Genomic DNA, 19,027 nt, shown 5'->3' with positions numbered 1-19,027 from the left:
AGAGACAGTGCTGCGGCTGGTGATGTTGAAATTAAAATCATATCCAAAGTTGATTCCTCATTAAGATAAGCCAAAGTTATTCAAAAGGGTATGTAAGAAAATATATTTTCTTTAGTTTTGTAAAATATAAGTGCCGTTGAAAGCTTTGTTTTTGTGTAAAATCCGTCCCAGACCTGGATATACGGTATAGATATTGCTTATATATTGCCACAGTGTTTAGATATTTTTATAATTCTATTTACCCTTATATGTGTCATCTTGCACGATTGTACCATAAAAAAATCCCTAGTTTGTGAACTCCTTCTCTGACAATGTCAATAAACCTGATTCTGTTCCTGAAAAAACTGCTGTGAAACATTTTGTTTCTATAATTTCTATTTCTATATTTCAGATTAGATTTTAAAACAACACAAAGTGGGAAAAGAGCATGAGAGAAAATGTGTTTATTGTGATGAATACTGAACAGGTTTACATTGAGAGTCGTTGGGATGATTTGCGTGTTGTACGGAGAAATTCGTTGATCTTATCAATGCAGTCCTTCAAGTCACTCTTCCCCATATCAGGAAACTTTCGCTGCAGTGTTGAAACCACAAAGTTGAGCTGTGAGGGGGAGGGGGTCTCTGTAAATGGTGGTGGTTGAATTCTATTGTCAGAGAACAAGAGAGTAAGTTGTCTGCAAAGTACCCGCGTCAACTCTGAATAACCTGCTAAAGCCATTTGTCGTTATTTTTTGCACTGATTAGGCGGGGGTCCTGAGGGGTAGGGGGTCTCACAAACATAAGTTGTTCATGAATGCAGGCAGACCATATTTCTGGTTTTCGTCAAACCCCATTTCCATTTCTTTCGTTTTTAAAATTAAATAAAAAAATTAAATGGCAAAAATCCAAACGTGTCTGCTAGTTTAAAGTCCATCTTATTTATTTGAATATTTAACGAAAACATTGCAGATGCTTCACACGCACACAAAATGACAGAAAGATCCGAGCGTTTTAGTTTCTATATATATATAATACCTTTCAAAACCTATGAGTGTTTTTAAAATCTAGTGATTTTTTGAAAGAAAATAAAAGAATAAAAATAGTTAAGCATTTTAAAAGGAATTTTTAAAAAAAAGGAACATTACAGCATTTTTTAAATAAATGATTTATTATGAGAACATATCATTTCACCATTTATTGGGGGTAATTAATTGAATGCTTATTTATTTATTGAACATGTGTATATTTATTTATTTATTTAGATTGGAGTAGATGTGATTAGATGAGCTTTATTGATCTCACAGCGGAGAAATTCACTCGTCACATATTGGCATAGAAGTTACTGGAGGTGCAAACAGGGAGGAAAAAGGTGCATTAAGATGCTTTATAAAAAAAAAAAAAAAAAAAAAACATTTAAGGCAACTCGGCCACAGTTGGGATTGAACCCACAAGCTGTTAGTCTACACACCACTCAGCTTAACCACTGCGCTATAAGTTCGCAACACGTGACATCCCTCCCAGTCTGCTACTTGACCAGACTGGGAGGGGTGTCACGTATTGCACGGCAAGAAAGTAACACACAAAAACAAAGCTTTCAACGGCACTTATATTTTACAAAACTAAAGAAAATATATTTTCTTACATACCCTTTTGAATAACTTTGGCTTATCTTAATGAGGAATCAACTTTGGATATGATTTTAATTTCAACATCACCAGCCGCAGCACTGTCTCTGTCGCCTTTCTCTGGTTGCGCTACAGTCCGTATCCCCGGCTCCAACTTAATTAATTTTATTTTTCATTAAATAATAGCGATGCAGATAAATAGAAATAACAGTTCTCAGATAAGATCGGAGGTGTATCTATAACTACTATCAATCTATCTATAAATATTTTCATGAAATAAGATTATGCAGTCCCAATGTTAAATTAATTCATTAACTTTATTTTAATCAAAAACAAAATAAAATAGAACAATATCACACCAAGATCCCCAATAAACCTGCTTTTCAGTTGACTGCAGGCCCACAAACGTACAGACACGGTGTCTCTGACTAAAGGAGCTGGTCAGCTCCTCTTTTTATACAGGCTCATGCGTGAATGTCCAACGAATAACTCCAATTGTTGTTTCAAAAATAGAAAACCTGGTTTCATTACTTTACATTCTAACTTTCATTACTTTATAAAAAAAGCGATAATAATTATAATAAAAAAAAAAACAAAAACAATTAAGGCAACTCGGCCACAGCTGGGATTGAACCCACAGTCTATTGAACCAAAGACCACTCAGCTTAACCTCTGCGCTATAAACTCGCAACCCGTGACACCCCTTCCAGTCTGCTACTCGACCTATGTAATTCTGACTCATGGGACGCCGAAATGGAGTCAGACTGCCACCTAGTGGCTATAGTAGTCACATGTTTTTCACACAATACGTGAAACACGCGGAGCGTGAGTGAAGTGTCCATTTCCAATCAGCGCCCACTGTACATAGTGTTTTCTCTACAACATGCCATGCAAAGACTTTTTAATTGACCCGGACTGTCATACCTTTCAGGCATCCCCTGAATCCTGCTTTGTTTTCCCCTCTGAGCTTGTTTCCATCAGTTCATTCACCCTCCTGGCTGGAGGCAGCAGAGCCCAGTAGCACGTCAGCCATCTCTTTGCTCGTTTATGGGAAACGAACAGCAGGCCTGGCTCAGGTCTGCGGCTTTCAACTCCAAACTCTGTCTAAAGACAAACAAACTTCTCCCTAAGCTCAGTACACAAGCCCTTTCGGAGGCGTGGAAGCTCCCGGTTTTTTGATGCCAATTTCAAAACGCAGATTAAAGACGAAGTCATGCGCTGCATATCAATGTTCTTTTAAAGCCTTCATTTTCACAGCCTGAAGAAGGAGACTCTTATATGTTTTTCTCTCTCTGTTGAGGAAAGCTTTTATCTTTATTTGTGGAGGCACAGCTTGAATTAATCTTTGTGTTTTGACATATAAACACCATTGTGCCCTGCTCACAAACTGCTTGGGTAAAAGCTGATTAGCTCTGAGCAGTTTTTCTTTGCTTTTAGACCTTAAAGTAGTTTTTTCAACATTTCCAGTTATATTATATATTTTTTTAATAACTGAACCATCACTATCTCTTTTGATACATTTTTTTCTTTTTTTGGCAATGCATTCATGAGTTTTAATGAGTTTTTCCTCCTGTTGATTGAATTTAGTTTTTTTTTTTGCCTAGAGCTAAAAAAACTTGTATTGTGGTCCAAAATATCTCTTTACACTCTGTAGGAATATAAAGGTAAACCAAAGAAATGAAAGAGTTTGTTATTGTTGTTTTTTTATGGGGCTGAATAATTCATCACTGATAGCATTTGCAACTCTTTTTTTTAAACTTTAAAAGAGCTTTGTGGAAAACAATTTTTTCCTATGTGTGCAACTAATAGATCAAAATAAAGAACTACACAGTTTGAGTAATGAACAAATAACAAAAAACTTTGCTTTTCATATCTTCTGTGTTACATGTCATCCCTTTTTTCCACATAAAACAACTTCCTTTGAAGTTGTTAACAGAAGCCAGGTCTTGTACTCCTGTATCTGCAAAGTTCCTTAAAGGGTTAGAAGAATAGAGAACGAAGCGGCCGAAGGGAATATTTTTTATTTTCCAATTTTTATTCCTGCTTTCAACACCCAGTTTATATATTTCTTTCATTTTTTTACATCCACCTTTTAAATCTGGTTATATGGCCATCCATCCATCCATCCACCCACCCACCCACCCATCCATCCATACATCCTACATTCTATCCATCCATCCCTCCCTCCATCCACCCATTAATACATCTCTCCATCCATCCTTCCATCCATCTAGCCACCCATAATCCACCCATCCATCCATCCTTCCTACATTCCATCCATCCACCCACCCATCCTTCCATCCATCCATCCATCCACCCATCCATCCATCCATCCTACATTCCATCCATCCATCCACCCATCCATCCTACATTCCATCCATCCATCCATCCACCCACCCATCCTTCCATCCATCTAGCCACCCATAATCCATCCATCCATCCATCCTTCCCACATTCCATCCATCCACCCACCCATCCTTCCATCCATCCACCCATCCATCCATCCTACATTCCATCCATCCATCCATCCACCCATCCATCCTACATTCCATCCATCCACCCACCCATCCTTCCATCCATCTAGCCACCCATAATCCACCCATCCATCCATCCTTCCTACATTCCATCCATCCACCCACCCATCCTTCCATCCATCCACCCATCCATCCATCCATCCTACATTCCATCCATCCATCCACCCATCCATCCTACATTCCATCCATCCATCCATCCACCCACCCATCCTTCCATCCATCTAGCCACCCATAATCCATCCATCCATCCATCCATCCTTCCCACATTCCATCCATCCACCCACCCATCCTTCCATCCATCCATCCATCCACCCATCCATCCATCCTCCATCCATCCATCCACCCATCCATCCTACATTCCATCCATCCATCCATCCACCCACCCATCCATCCATCCACCCACCCATCCTTCCATCCATCTAGCCACCCATAATCCATCCATCCATCCCACATTCTATCCATCCATCCACCCATCAATCAATCCATCCATCCTACATTCCATCCACCCATCCATCCATCCATCCTACATTCTATCCATCCATCCCTCCCTCCATCCACCCATTAATACATCTCTCCATCCATCCTTCCATCCATCTAGCCACCCATAATCCATCCTACATTCCATCCATCCATCCATCCATCCACCCATCAATCTATCCATCCATCCTACATTCCATCCATCCATCCATCCATCCATCCTACATTCCATCCATCCACCCACCCATCCTTCCATCCATCCATCCATCCACCCATCCATCCATCCATCCTACATTCCATCCACCCATCCATCCATCCACCCATCCATCCATCCATCCTACATTCCACCCATCCATCCATCCATCCCACATTCTATCCATCCATCCACCCATTAATACATCCCTCCACCCATCCTTTCATTCATCTAGCCACCCATAATCTATCCATCCATCCATCCATCCATCCATCCATCCATCCATCCAACATTCAATCCATCCATCCATCCTACACTATATCCATCCATCCATCCATCCTACACTATATCTATCCATCCTACACTATATCCATCCATCCATCCATCCATCCTACATTATATCCATCCCTCCATCCATCCACCCACCCATCCATCTAGGCACCCATAATCCATCCCTCCATCCTACATTCTATCCATCCATCCACCCATTAATACATCCCTCCACCCATCCTTTCATCCATCTAGCCACCATAATCTATCCATCCATCCAACATTCCATCCATCCATCCTACATTCCATCCTACATTATATCCATCCATCCATCCTACATTCCATCCATCCATCCATAAGCCATCCATCCACCCATCCATCCATCCATCCATCCATCCATCCTACATTCCATTCCATCCATCCATCAGCCATCCATCCATCCATCCATCAGCCATCCATCCATCCATCCATAAGCTATCCATCCATCCTACATTCCATTCCATCCATCCATCCATCCATCCATAAGCCATCCATCCATCCATCCATCCATCCATCCATCCATAAGCTATCCATCCATGCTACATTCCATTCCATCCATCCATCCATCCATCCATCCATCCATCCATCCATCCATCCATCCATCCATCCATCCATCCATCCATCCATCCATCCATCCATCCATCCATCCATCCATCCATCCATCCATCCATCCATCCATCCATCCATCCATCCATCCCTCCCTCCCTCCCTCCCTCCCTCCCTCCCTTACCAATAAGACTGTAGATTTTTTGTTGGAGAAATTGTAATAACATAAACATATGTGGGAACCTTGTGAGGACGACCTAATCTCTCCCATCAATTTTAAAATGGCTTTCATGTCTTACACTGGTTGCAGCATTGTGTGCTGGTGAGTGAAAGCTGAGACACTCTGTTCTTTTGTTTCTTCTGTGATTTCTGGCTGAAATATTATTTTGCATCAGATGGAAACCCTGATGTAGGAATGGAGAATTTTTCCCTTTGATCCTTACGGACCTACGCAAACAATATATATTTTCCATTTATTATTCACATGAAACATGTCTGGTCAGTTGGAGTTGGAATGTGCTTTTAGAATGAAGTTCCCGGTTTGGAAAGAGATGAGAGGAATAATTAATAGTGTCTTCTGCAGGAAATTATCAGCTCTCTCCCACCGTCAACATGCCGCAGGATGACACGGTGATCATCGAGGACGACCGGCCGCCGCTCCTCCCGTCAAACCTCTCTGACCAGTCTTCATCCAGCTCTCATGATGATATGGGATTTGCAGCTGATGTGACTCCGCCCTGGGCCAAAGAGCTGCCTGCTCAGAATGAAAGGTACATTTAAGTTTCTAGGGGGAATCGGTTTCATTTTAGTTTTTTTTGACTGATGCTTTTTATTTGCAGATGGTCAAAGTGTCAGAAGCTTATTTAATGTAGACTCTTTCTCTACCTGCCATGTTCACTTATTCTGAACAGTAATGATGGGTAGGCCCCATCCAGCCTCAAAGGCTGATGAGCGCCTTCTCTCTTTGTTCTCAGCACCAAACTAAAAATAATTGAACATTGGAGCTGCATATAAAATATTTTTAGATGTTCATATTTTAGCAACTGTGTAAATCTTTTACTATCTTGCTATTGCAAACATTTACTAATATCTCAAATTTATATTTTGTTGGTAGCTATGAATAATAAATCAAGTATTTTCCTTAAACATAAAGGTTACTTTATAGAAACTGTATCTTGGGCTTTTGAAATCAGACTTGGTTTCTCTGAAATCGGATATTCTTTTCCTAGAGCTTTCAGGTAACTTTTCTTGAACTTACAGGCCACTGTCCTGGAAGCTGCTTGTTGCTTTGCAGGTTATGCAACATTATGAAGTTAATGTTTTCATTTTCAGAGCTTTCAAGTTGCTTATGTACATAGGCAGATGTTAGTCTTAGTCTTGATAAATGTCCCTTCCGTTTAAAATCTGAGGATAGTTTTCTGAAACTTGTTGGTGAAGAAAGGTTCTTGACCAGGCAAGGCTATCCATCTTATTTGTTTGGATGTATATTTAGAATAGCAGGAAAAATTGCTTTGGTCTCAGTTGTAGGTTCTGTTGCTCCTCATCCGTTCATATAGTTGATTTTCTTAGGCTCTTCCAGATTTGTTAGTTGCCATCCCTTTAATTCAAAATAAGGCACTTCACATCCCGCTAAACGATAACAGTTGTGTGTTTTAATTCTGTCTACATTTTAAATATGTACATTCTGAGCAGAGAGGCTTGACTAAATATCCAATATAAAGATCCTTGATTCTTGAATAGGTTCTTTTTGCATGACCCCAACATAGTTAGAGAGTTTGCTAAAGCTAGGTCCTTGAACATCAGCATGTATTTGAATCATGGGTTCACTAAGACAAAAATGATTATGTCCAAGCAGAGTCAGGTTAGGCTCTTATGGAAGCGAGTGCACATAGCAAGCGGAAGCAGAAGCCATGACGCTTAGCTAAACGGGGTTAAAACAGCCAGTAAGTTACAGCAACGCATCTATAACAAAGCGTCTGGTTTTTCTAGACTTAATATATCTACAGCTAACAGCTTTGCTCTGTCCATCATTTCTGCTGTGAGAAGGAACTACCAACTCAGACAATAATGGCTGTTTCTCAATTCACCAGAACACAAGTACAGAAAGTATGTTCTTGAGAAGAACACAGGAATGTCTGGACTTGGGGAGACCGGGAGCACGCAGCATAAATCTGGGTCAATTGGAACGGAAACGTACTTGTGACATCATCACATTTAAAGCTAGTCTGGATCTGCATTCCACCTCCTGTTATTAATAGTCTCTAGATAATAATAATAAATTATAACTTTTTTTCATTTATTGGGGGAATAGTAATTAACACATACAGATAAACACAAATTAAATGAACATTTTGCCAAATAAAACAACAGACTTTCTATCAGAGCCAGCCGTACTTCACACTATGAAAAGAGAGGGCTGCTGCAGACAGGCTAAGATTAGCCCTGGGTGCGGTTAGCCTCGGAGCTCCGCTGGTTGCCATGGTCCTCTCAACTTCGGATTTTTATTTTTTTTAAATTACACACTAAATCCGTAAAAGGGCCATATAGTGACGCTTAGATGTATAATTTTCTAGCCTCAAATGATCTTAAAACGCACTTTCAAAGAACAACAGAGACATAAAAGTGAACTTTTAACTTAAAACTCAGCGCGCTATAAGCGCTAACCTGGAAGGCACTGCTGTTGCAGTGCATGCTGGGACAGCTGTCAATCTCAAGAATGTACAAGTCTGTTTTAATGCATGCTGGGTATATAGGAAGGGGCGAGAACATCCGGGGACTGTCCGTTCTCGGTTGCATTCTTGTGAATTGGAACAGTACTAGAGCTGAGGCTAATGGCGTTTCACGAGCGCATGAGAACGCACAAGTACACATGCTGAGAAACGGCCAAAGTGTTTCAACAAATTCTTCTTCATATTAGCCAATGCTATTGGCTATTAGCCACATTAGCTGTTATTAGCACAAATCATACATAATGTTATTGCTTGTTTTGTAGTGATGTATATTCAAAAAAGGCTCGGACAAGTGGTATTAGTCAAACAGAAAACAAAAGTCAACAATAGTAGGTGTGGGAACCACTGACTGATTAATTATTAACCTGTATGTCCATGAGCTTGTTTATATCTGGGATTTTAGATGCAGGCCAATCAATATCCATTAATCCATTAAATAAATCTATTTAATCAGGCTCTTAGCAGAAATTCTGATGCTTGGGAACTCTGTAATGACTACTGCGGGTTAATACACCCACCATTTAGTTTAACATTTAGTTTAATCTGCTCGTTGCTTTGGCATCCTTCAACTTGGACTGTGAAAAAAAAAACTGTGAAAGGAAAAACAAGTGGATTTGTTGTTTGTAAACTGAAAGTTTTTAACCTTGTTTAGCACTTCCACAGTAAATACTATTATTTAATAGAAAGCACAACACGATAGCAAATGGAGAACTCTGAATGTTAGCAAAACAAGACCTGAAGACGCCAAATAACTTTCTGGGCATATAGAGAGTCCAAGTACAAAGGGTGTTTTTTTGTTGTTGTTTTTTTCACGATGTGTCCCCTAAAGTTCACATGACATCCCACGCTCTCTCTCTACCATTACAGCCCGATGAGTCCAGATGAAAACGATCCAGACGTTGCTTTCCAAAGGGAAGGATTTGGACGACAGAGCATGTCGGAGAAACGCACCAAGCAGTTCGGAGATGCCGCTCAGCTGGAGATCATCAAGACACGCAAGTCCAAGAGCATGGATCTAGGTACCAACTTCAATCTGTCCTCCACTGTTTGGGGTTATTTATTTTAAAGCTGCAACATTTTTTATGAAGCATAAAGCCTCACCTGCTCTCAGTGATTCCCTACAGTTCGGAAGCAGAATTATTTCCTCGGTTTTCTACTTTATCACTTGGGGAAAACAAACCTATGTCCCTTTTTTATCTGGAACTACAGATAACCCACTACAGAAAAACCTAATTTCAATGCGGCTACATGTCGCAGGATACAATGTCCTTTGGAAAGAATGCTGCAAAATTTTGCATCTAATTATCTTGTTATATTTTAAATGCACCTAGAAAAAAAAGGTTAACCCTAAAAGATGCGCCACCTTGGCCAGATTTCCTGCACGCTCCCCATTGTTTCAGACTCAAATATATTTCTCTCCCTTTTCTCTGTCTTGTTAAAAAAAAGAAAACAGACTTCATCTCTCACCAAAGTCAAGAACTTCACTGTTGATTCACCTTGAAATGTCTTCAAACAGACGCTGATTGCTTTGGCTGTAACAGGCTCTTTCTTCGCACTCTCTCTGTAATCATATCTAATCTTCTCGACCAGATTGCCGCCGTGTTCATATCTCAACGAGTCTGATTGCTATTCTAGAACTGTATTTTCACCTCTTCCTCGTCCCGCATGGCGTCCGATCCTGATTGAGATGAAGCCCTTTGTGATGTTTGTTGCACGACCTGGACGTTGCATGCAGAATGTCACGAGCACCTAACCTAACCCCAGATGTTTGTATCCCTCCTGTGTTCCTCTCCTTCCTTTAACAGTAGCCGATGAGATTAACCTTACACCTCGTCCTGACACCGACACAGGTAAGGACCGGTGCACCTCTGATCACTTGCTCTCCTTCACCTCCTTCTACTTCACGTCTTGTGATAAAGGTGCATAAATCTAATGTAAAATTACCAAATTAGAGATAAACTTGCAAGGATCCTGTACCTGGATTAATCCCACAGTGCAAAATAAAAAAAATAAATAACCAGCAAACTTTTCTAGAAAGATTACAGAATTATTGGTGGATGAAAGATTCAAAAATAAAAAGTCCAACAAAAGTTTACAGTAGCAAAACAAAAGAGTCGCTGCCATCAGTGAAGATTGATAAAATCTGACAAAAAAAACATTTGTAGTAAATAATTTAGGATCAAAACATATGTTAAATATTTATATATGATTATAATCTGGGGAAAACTGGAAAAGGAATAATTTTTGTCCCTGATTTAACGACGAACTGATCTTGTCAATTAATTCTACCATTTATATCAGCTAAATTAACTTTATATAGGAAAAAATATCCTAATCAGTAATGAATAAGGAAGTATATTCTTCTTAAGAACAACACAAATAACAATTGATATAATGATTTTTTTTTCTGTACTAAATTATATAAATAGGCTTTTTTTACTATCACAAATTTTTATTTTATTGTACCGTTTTGTAGGAAGATGAGAGAAGTCGATTTATATATGTGTGTGTGTGTGTGTGTGTGTATATATATATATATATATATATATATATATATATATATTTTATATATATATTTTATATATATAATATAAAAACCCATCTGTTAGCAAGCTTCTTCTTGTCAAAGTTGAGGGAGCAATAGATCAGGGTGATGGATTGGAGACTGTTTCATAAATGTCATTTAAAATTTTGTGCATATTTAAAGGTGTAGAATTGAATTTATGAATCCATTTAAGATCTACTCCTTAGTTGTTTTTATTAATAAATAGAAAAAGCCTAATAGTATGAATTACAGTTTCCACATTCCACAGCCAACACCTTTACAGATGGTGTAGCTGCAGTGTTTTAGAGGCCACTTAAATTCACGCTGTGTAGTGAATGAATAGCCAGATTTTGGCCTCTTAGCTCTGGTGCAACAGTTATTATTAATTAAGGCACTTTGTTGTCTAAAGATTTGTCTGTAGGTCTTGCATGAATTTTTAAAAAGGTGTATAAAATATGGGCATGGAAAATAAGGAAATTGAAACAGTTTTATGTATATTTGTTTGAGGTAGAATGCCTTACATGGTTCCTGGAAGCTCACCTGTTTCCTCCCTAAGATTGTAGACTTTTAAAAAACAGTCTTCAGTTTTAACCTTATGATTATTTCTAACTTAGAAATCTGGTGAACCCGAGTATCCCTAAAACCACTTTCTGGTCAAATTTGAAATCTGATTCGAAGAGTGGCTGCCCAGTGGTTAGGGCATAGAGCTTGGATTCCTGAGGTTCTGAGTTCGAGTCCCAGTCCCACAGACTGCCACTCTGGGTCTCTGAGCAAAAGCCCTTAACCCCACACTGCTCACTAGGCACCCCACGATGACTGCTCCCAAAGGTTATGGGTTAAATACAAATAGTGAAATTTGTTGCTTTTTACTTGTGACAGTGTAATAACAATAAAAAGCTGGATATCTAAAAGTGAAGCTTTTTATAAGTATGTCCCCATTTAAACCAAACAGTAAAACTTGGATCAGTTACTTCATTATGTCTCCAACTCAGCCTCTTCTATCTCACATCCATCTCTGCAGGGACGGTAAATACATCAGAAAAAGGAGATATCGGTGTTTTAAAGAGACTTTTTGGTCGATGTTTCTGTATTGGAAATCTGACTAAAAGACTTTCCTGCAGCGTGTGCGGCGTTGTGGATCAGAACCGTCGCTAACAGGATGTGACTGGAAATCCACAGGAAAATCAGTCCCTCGCATTGATCAGGAAAAATAAATTCAGCAGCAGACCTGCAGGTTGTTTTCTCCTTGGTCTCAGTTTACCCACTGCTCTGCTTTTAATGCATTCCTGCAGCATCCCACCCCGTTAGCATCAGGCTCGTTCTTGACAAGACAAATTTGTCTGCGTGCCGACTGAAGGCTTGCAGTCCTCCGCGAACGTCTAAGGTCGCTGCTGAACACAGCCGTGGAAGCACTTGGGCGACTACAGATTTGATTTTCTCCCATTTTTGGCTCAGATGCAGCTTTAGCACTAATTGTTTTTGCCTGAAATTCAAAAGGGGAGAGCGCAGAAAGCACTGCGTCCTCGGTTAAGGCTGCAAGCTGACAGCCAGTCATCCATCATTGTCGGGTCTCGTGTAGCTGTGCTGTCGCCTTGACTGAATAAAAGGCTCCGACTGAAGCATGAAGAGAGGCATGTAGAGGAAGATGGGGAGGGCGTTAAACTCTGGGAGGGGAGAACGTTTTTAGAGCAACACGAACATGACTGTGAATGAGTGTGAAAACTTGTGAAAAAAAACACAAACTGACACTTCGATGTTCATTTTATAGTTTAATCCAAACCTGTGAGGGCAACTAATAGATGGAAAAAGTTCATTTTGAAGTTCCTCAGGTTATAGCGGCATGAGTAAAAAAAAAAAAAGGTTTGTACAGATTTCAAGATGTGTTTCTACTAGGCAAGGCAAGGCAAATTTATTTGTGTAGTACAATTCGGTACAAAGACAATGCAAAATGCTTTACATGATTAAAATATAGTAAAATAAAACAGAATCAAAGCAAGTAGGAAAAAATAAATAAAATAAAAAATGCAGAAACAAAAAAGAATATTAAAAACAGTTGGACTAAAGAAAATAAATAAAGTTGAACTAATGATGTTTCAGTTGAACTGTTTAACTAGAACAGTCGAAGGCAATCCTAAACAAATGTGTTTTTAGTCTTGATTTAAAGGAACTCAGGCTTTCTGCACTTTTACAGTTTTCTAATATTATATTTTATATTATATTTTAAAGTCTATTCTCTGAGATACAGGGAGCCAGTGTAAGGACTTTAGAACTGGGGTGATGTGCTCTACTTTCTTAGTCTTAGTGAGGACACGGGCAGCAGCGTTCTGGATCAGCTGCAGCTGTCTGATCCACTTTTTAGGCAGACCTGTGAAAACACCATTGCAGTAATCAATTCAACTAAAAATAAACGTATGGATTCGTTTTTCCAGATCATACTGAGACATTAGTCCTTTAATCCTGGAAATGTTTACTAAACGTTTACTAGGGAAGAGTCTGCTTCTTATAGCCGCCCGTAAAAGAAAAGGTTAACCTAAACAAACCTCTGATAGCTTCGATCAAAGTCAAGATCTTACTCCATGAAAACCCAATCCAGTGATTAATTGTAAATCCCTTTATTGTCCCACAATGGGGAAATTCAGTGTCTGCATTTAAGCCATCCCCATGGAGAGCAGTGGGCTGCCATTGTGCGGCGCCCGGGGAGCAGTGTGGGGTTAAAGATCTTGCACAGGAACCCAGAATGGAGGCTTTGGGGATGAAGCGCACTGCTCTAACCACTAGGCCAACACTCCCCACATTAGTTAGAACCATTAGCGTAATTTAGCCTATTAGTAATGGGTGCATCTCAGAGTAGCAGTTTGAACACTTGTTTGCCTTTAACTTTTTGACGGACCGAACTCCTAAGTTTTCAGTTTTAGATCATTGAAGGGTTCTATATTATAAATTGCACATTGATTTTCTAATACGGTCTGCTGAATATATTATTAGACATGAACAATGCATTCATTGGTAACTTTTTTTCCCCCATTCATATTTATGGTGTACGGTATATAGAAGCATAAAAATCAGTTGAGAGAGCCACTATTAATCCTGCTGCTGCAAAATGATATTTGTATAGAGTAACAAAGATGGATTTCATGTTGGGATACATGTTATATTAGCATCAACATCAGTATCAGCCAATGTTAGTCATTTTAAAGCACAATGGCTGCTGTAGTTCCCATGAATGAAAGTGAGCCAATATGACCTCGTGGCAGGAGGGTTGCATTAATCATGAAGTTGGTGCACCAACATGGCCCATGGCATTACACTCAGGCTGCTCTGACCTTTATAAATTCTCCATTGGGGATCTGGATTATATTATTTTTGGTAGTGGGGGACTCTATTTGGGGTTTCCCCAGACAATTTGCTGGGGCAGAGGGGGCCAAATGGTTTGAACAAGTAAGCCCCTCATGTTGTCCCTCGGGCGCTGCTCACTGCTCCCTCATGCTGATGGGTTAAATACAGAAGACAAATTCTGGTGGAATGTACAATATTAATGAAAAACATATTGGTATATTATTAATAAAAAGCAGGTTATTTCTATTGTTTTATTTGTTACAGTGGATCTCTCCCAAAAGTAGCTTTAGCTAACAGAATTCTCCCTCCTCAGGATTTATTTTACTTTTCCACTGCCTGGTATCAGTTTTTCTTTTTACCATTTATTTCAATTTGTGTTTTGTCCTGAATATAAATGATCCATGGTCCATTTAGACAGGTCAAAACACAGACCTCCTGCTGTAACCAAAGACTATGACAGCCATGTTATGGTATTTAACATACACTACAGTCCTGCTCTGTGATTGGCTGAAGAGTTTATTGATACAGACCGCTGCCACATGGAGAATGGGACCACTTCAGAGAGAGAGGACAATGCTGAACTGTTCAGGATCTGCTAGACGTGTCATTAATCTCTGAGAAAAGCTTTTGTCTGAGCGATTGCAACAAAAATTTAAAAGTTCCTTCAGCTGGAGCTGAAGTCAACAATTGTATAATAGGTTGTTGTAGAATTCTGCATTGTCATTAATTGACAAAGTTTACCATTTTAAGTAGGAAACTACATTAGATTTTCTAAAAAGTGGCCATTTTAACATGGATAGTTTAAAACATTTGCTGAAATGAAAACATTTCTTAAGTGATAGAAGAGCATTTTCCATTGTCTATAGAAAAAATATTGGGTAAACTTTATCTAGACTAGACCTTAAAGGAGAAGTCTGGTCAGCAAGGAATGATCAATGGATCATTATTTATACTTAAAACTACGTTTGCAGTGATTTGATGAATTTAGCGTTAATCAGTAAAAAATATATATATAATAATTTTCGTCACGATGACTGAGTCCGGGAACGGATGTTTTTGTCCAAATATAGTAACACCTCACTCCTGACATCTTCTGGAAGTGACGTCACGGTGCAGTAAGCCTAGCGCCATTTTCCCAACTTTACAGCAAAAATCAGTGCAAACTACCTGACACATCTGCAATCAATAACAGTTACTTAAGATTTCGAGAGTTCTTCATCATTGAAATTTGTGTGAGCTATAGTTAAACTGACAAGGCCCACGTGCATGGCAGTTGGAAGTTGTAATACATCGGGTAAACGTGAAAAAAAACAAAAACAAATGTCACCTTTCCGATTCATGAGCCCCCGAGGACCGATTCATCGTTGAATTGCCAACTTAAAGAGGGAAGATTTGCCATCGAACTTCTGGCCACAGAAAAAACACATCATTAATCCGTTACTCCCTGCTTCGCATAGTGCACTGGTCGTCACCAGCATGGATAATAGAGCGTTGTTACAAACACCAGATACAGCACTGGGACTTGATCAACAGCCGATACCAAACTGTGATGTCAAAACCAGTAGGTGGCAGTAGTGTTCTTTGACAAACATGGATGTCTCCAGTAATGCACATTCAAATGAAAATGACTCTTAATTAAAATCACTTATCATTTGTTGAAAAGTATGCAATAATTATATAAAGTACTTTCAGAAGTTTGTATTCTGAATGTGACCGGATTTCTACTTTAATTAGTAATAGAAAGTGCTTCAAATTCTATGTAATCAAGATAATTTTAATAAACTCATCTAAATAAAATTACCTACATTTTAGCTAAGCCATTGTTTCCTTATTTGTAGATAGCAGCTCACTTGAGTTGACTTTATAAAGTTTATAGAAGGCATCCCTCATCAGTGGAGCCAAGTTTGTAATTTAAAGTCATTCCAAAGTTAACTGCAGACAACTAATCGAGGCAGTGAAATCAAACGACGTGACTTATTTTCTACAGACTGAATCAATAGTTGCTTCTGGCAGCTTAGATGGTCCTCCTCTTGTACCGGCTGCTTCGTGATCCGTCTTTATTTGTTATGGCAAGGCCGTCGGAGCTGAAATTACAAGGATAATGTTTGTAAGAAGATGAACTGCTGTCCCACTCTGCCTGAAAAGCAGTTGATTATACTGACCGACCGGTTGCCAGATATGAGGTGATGTATTTGAGCTATTATCTAAACATCGTTGTCTGACCTGCCGGTTAAGTTATTTTCTCCCTATATAAAACAGGCGGCCGGTTTTCTTTAAGCCTGTTTATCTCCTGTTTGTGAGCAGGTGGCTGACTGAGCAGAGTTTCACAAGAAATCAATTTGGCGAGTTCAGAGTCGGGGAAAGTTTTCCTGTTTGCGGCTGTTTTTCAGATCCCCAATAATATGTCAATTACTCATTTATTTGTTTTTCTTTTCTTAATGCTGTCACCAATGTGTGACTGTTGTGAATGGCAGCAGATAGTGCCTTTAAATAAAGTGGGTGTGCAGTATGGAAAGCACATCAGCGTGGCTCTCGCTGAGACATTAAGGGAGCAGGACAGGCTGATGGTAATAAATGGGAGGCCGCTAACCCACAGGCTTGTTCGCTCTGCATGTATTCAATTTTCCAGTTGAGGGTTTTCTTTTTTGCCTCCATCTGTGTCTTATTCAGTTTTTTTTTTCCTCGGCGATATCAAGTACTCAACATTGAGTACTTGAAAATATTCTGATATGAAATTGAAGCGTGTTAACAAATTTTCCTAATTAAGATTTAAAATGTAGGATTTCAATTCACTTTATTTATATAGCGCCAATTCTGATCATACAGTCAAAATGATTCAAACTTTTCTATCTAAGGAAAACCATCGACTCATTGACTCAAAAACAATCCCTCACACTAAGCATGCTATTAGCGACAGTGGAGAGGAAAAACTCCCTTTTAACAGGAAGAAACCTCCAGCAGAACCAGGCTCAGTGTGAGCAGCCGTTTGCCGAGGCCGACTGGGGTTCAAGGAGACAGAAACAGAGATACAAAAAGCAGCTGTAAAAGGCGGCCCCATCCAGGAAACACACAGCCAGGCAGACGAGCTCCGAACCAACTCCCATGCCAGAGGATGAAGAGAGCACATCCAGCCAGTTACAGTCAGAGAAACAGGACTACACTGGAAAATAGGCCAATCTCCAACGTCTATAAACAAAGCGTTGATGGCAGCAGCACAGCTGATATTTTCTCCAAATGTATCAGCTAAAAGATTTTAAAACAAAAGATCACAATAGGATTTAAAAAATGTTTTAAACCATGATTAACAAAAACATTTCATACTAACTGTAGTTAGTTTGAATCCTCACATTTTACAAATTGAAATAGAAATTGAACTTGATTGGTCAAACAATGGAGAAATTCACTCTCTACATATTTACCCATCCCCTTGGGGAGCAGTGGGCTGCCATTGTGCGGGAGCCACAGAGCAGAATGGGGGTTAAAGGTCTTGCTCAGAGACCCGCAGTGCAGGCTGTGGGGATCGTTCCGGGTTCTTGCAGCCTTCTCAGAGCACAGTCCCACTGCTCTAACCACTAGGCCAACACTCCCCTAATATTTTTAACAAAACGACCATTAAAAATAAAATTAAAACATTGGTTCCTTTCTTTCTCTTGAACTGGAATAAATCAAATTTCCCCTTATAAATGGAGCCTTAAATACCAGTGTCTAAATGTAACCTTGATGAAAAGATTAAATCTGAACGATAACAAAAACTGAATAGGTATTCGACCATTGCTCATAGATGGTTGGTAAAAGAATTTACAGCTCAATTTATGTTTCCAAAGCTGGAAAAAAATATTGTAACTGCTACTGAGTCAAGGTTTCTTTGTAGATTGTATTGGCTTAGTGTCCAAGGTTGCTTCAATTCGGTTTCTGATTAAAAGTGGTGGGAATCACCATAGCAACAAGTCAGATGGCATTTTTCCCTAAGTCATGTGTTGCTCCACTAAATGAAAAGCATTTCATTCAGATGCCATTACTTTATTGTTGTGTTTGTCCAGCTAAATTTAAGACATTACCTGCTAAATATTTTAATTAAGGGGAAAATTAACTGTAAGATTATCCAGGTAGAACATCTGAGCTTTGTGATGGACTGTATTGAAAAGAATGAGGATTTGAATAAATCTATAGAAAAACTGGGTTTCTATTTTAACCCAATAGGTTGAATTTATAAAAATAAATACTGAGCTTATTAAAGAGCTCAAAGAAACCGACTTTAACTCAGGCAAAATGTCAACAGATGAATTAAACACACAAACAGAGCCTCACGGTCCCAACAAATAAATAACACCTACTGTAGTACATTTAGTCTAAATATAGCCTTATTAGATCCCTATCAGTATAATATTAAAAGCAGCTACTACTCAAAATGTTGTTTTTAGCTTCTGTTTATGTATTATATTTGGATTTACATTGGGTCTTTATGACGTCTTCCTAATTTTTCATCAGCCAGCAGTGCAACGCCCGGTTTCCAAATGAAACCGACCCGGGATACTGAGAACTCTTTCTTTTATTTGCTTCCATCCCTCATCACCTTTTTTCATTTATTACTCCCACTGCGTCCGCCCCGCTCATGTAAAAGAGGCCAAATGGGGATTAGAACCGACTGATTTCTCCGAGTTTAATTAAAGTGTCATGTTTTTTCCAGTTTTGCTGATGGTTATTTTAATTTACAGCCTGGTGTTGTAATGAAGTTTGCAGTCAGTTAGGGGGAAT

At 39.1% G+C, this 19,027-nt stretch overlaps 1 protein-coding gene and 1 non-coding gene across 5 annotated transcripts in view; both read left to right on the top strand.

Annotated features, from left to right (window-relative positions):
* LOC119787130 (partitioning defective 3 homolog) overlaps window positions 1-19,027 on the top strand; it is a 349,189-nt gene that overhangs the window by 219,249 nt on the left and 110,913 nt on the right. For 2 of the 4 annotated variants that reach the window (XM_038290770.1, XM_038290772.1), the window contains 3 exons: window positions 6,246-6,432; window positions 9,259-9,410; window positions 10,197-10,241. In XM_038290770.1, the coding sequence (XP_038146698.1) occupies window positions 6,246-6,432; window positions 9,259-9,410; window positions 10,197-10,241 (384 nt within the window). The remainder of the gene's footprint in view (window positions 1-6,245; window positions 6,433-9,258; window positions 9,411-10,196; window positions 10,242-19,027) is intronic. The other 2 variants (XM_038290773.1, XM_038290771.1) reach the window with 1 other exon arrangement.
* On the top strand, window positions 14,177-14,334 carry LOC119787149. The gene has a single exon (XR_005281297.1). It is a non-coding gene; the product is annotated as a U1 spliceosomal RNA (small nuclear RNA).

The sequence above is a fragment of the Cyprinodon tularosa genome, unplaced genomic scaffold, assembly GCF_016077235.1.
Source record: "Cyprinodon tularosa strain WSP-4 unplaced genomic scaffold, ASM1607723v1 ctg289, whole genome shotgun sequence".
NCBI lineage: Eukaryota > Metazoa > Chordata > Actinopteri > Cyprinodontiformes > Cyprinodontidae > Cyprinodon > Cyprinodon tularosa.
The sequence above is the reverse complement of the archived record's forward strand: the minus strand, read 5'-3'. Positions and strand labels throughout refer to the sequence as shown.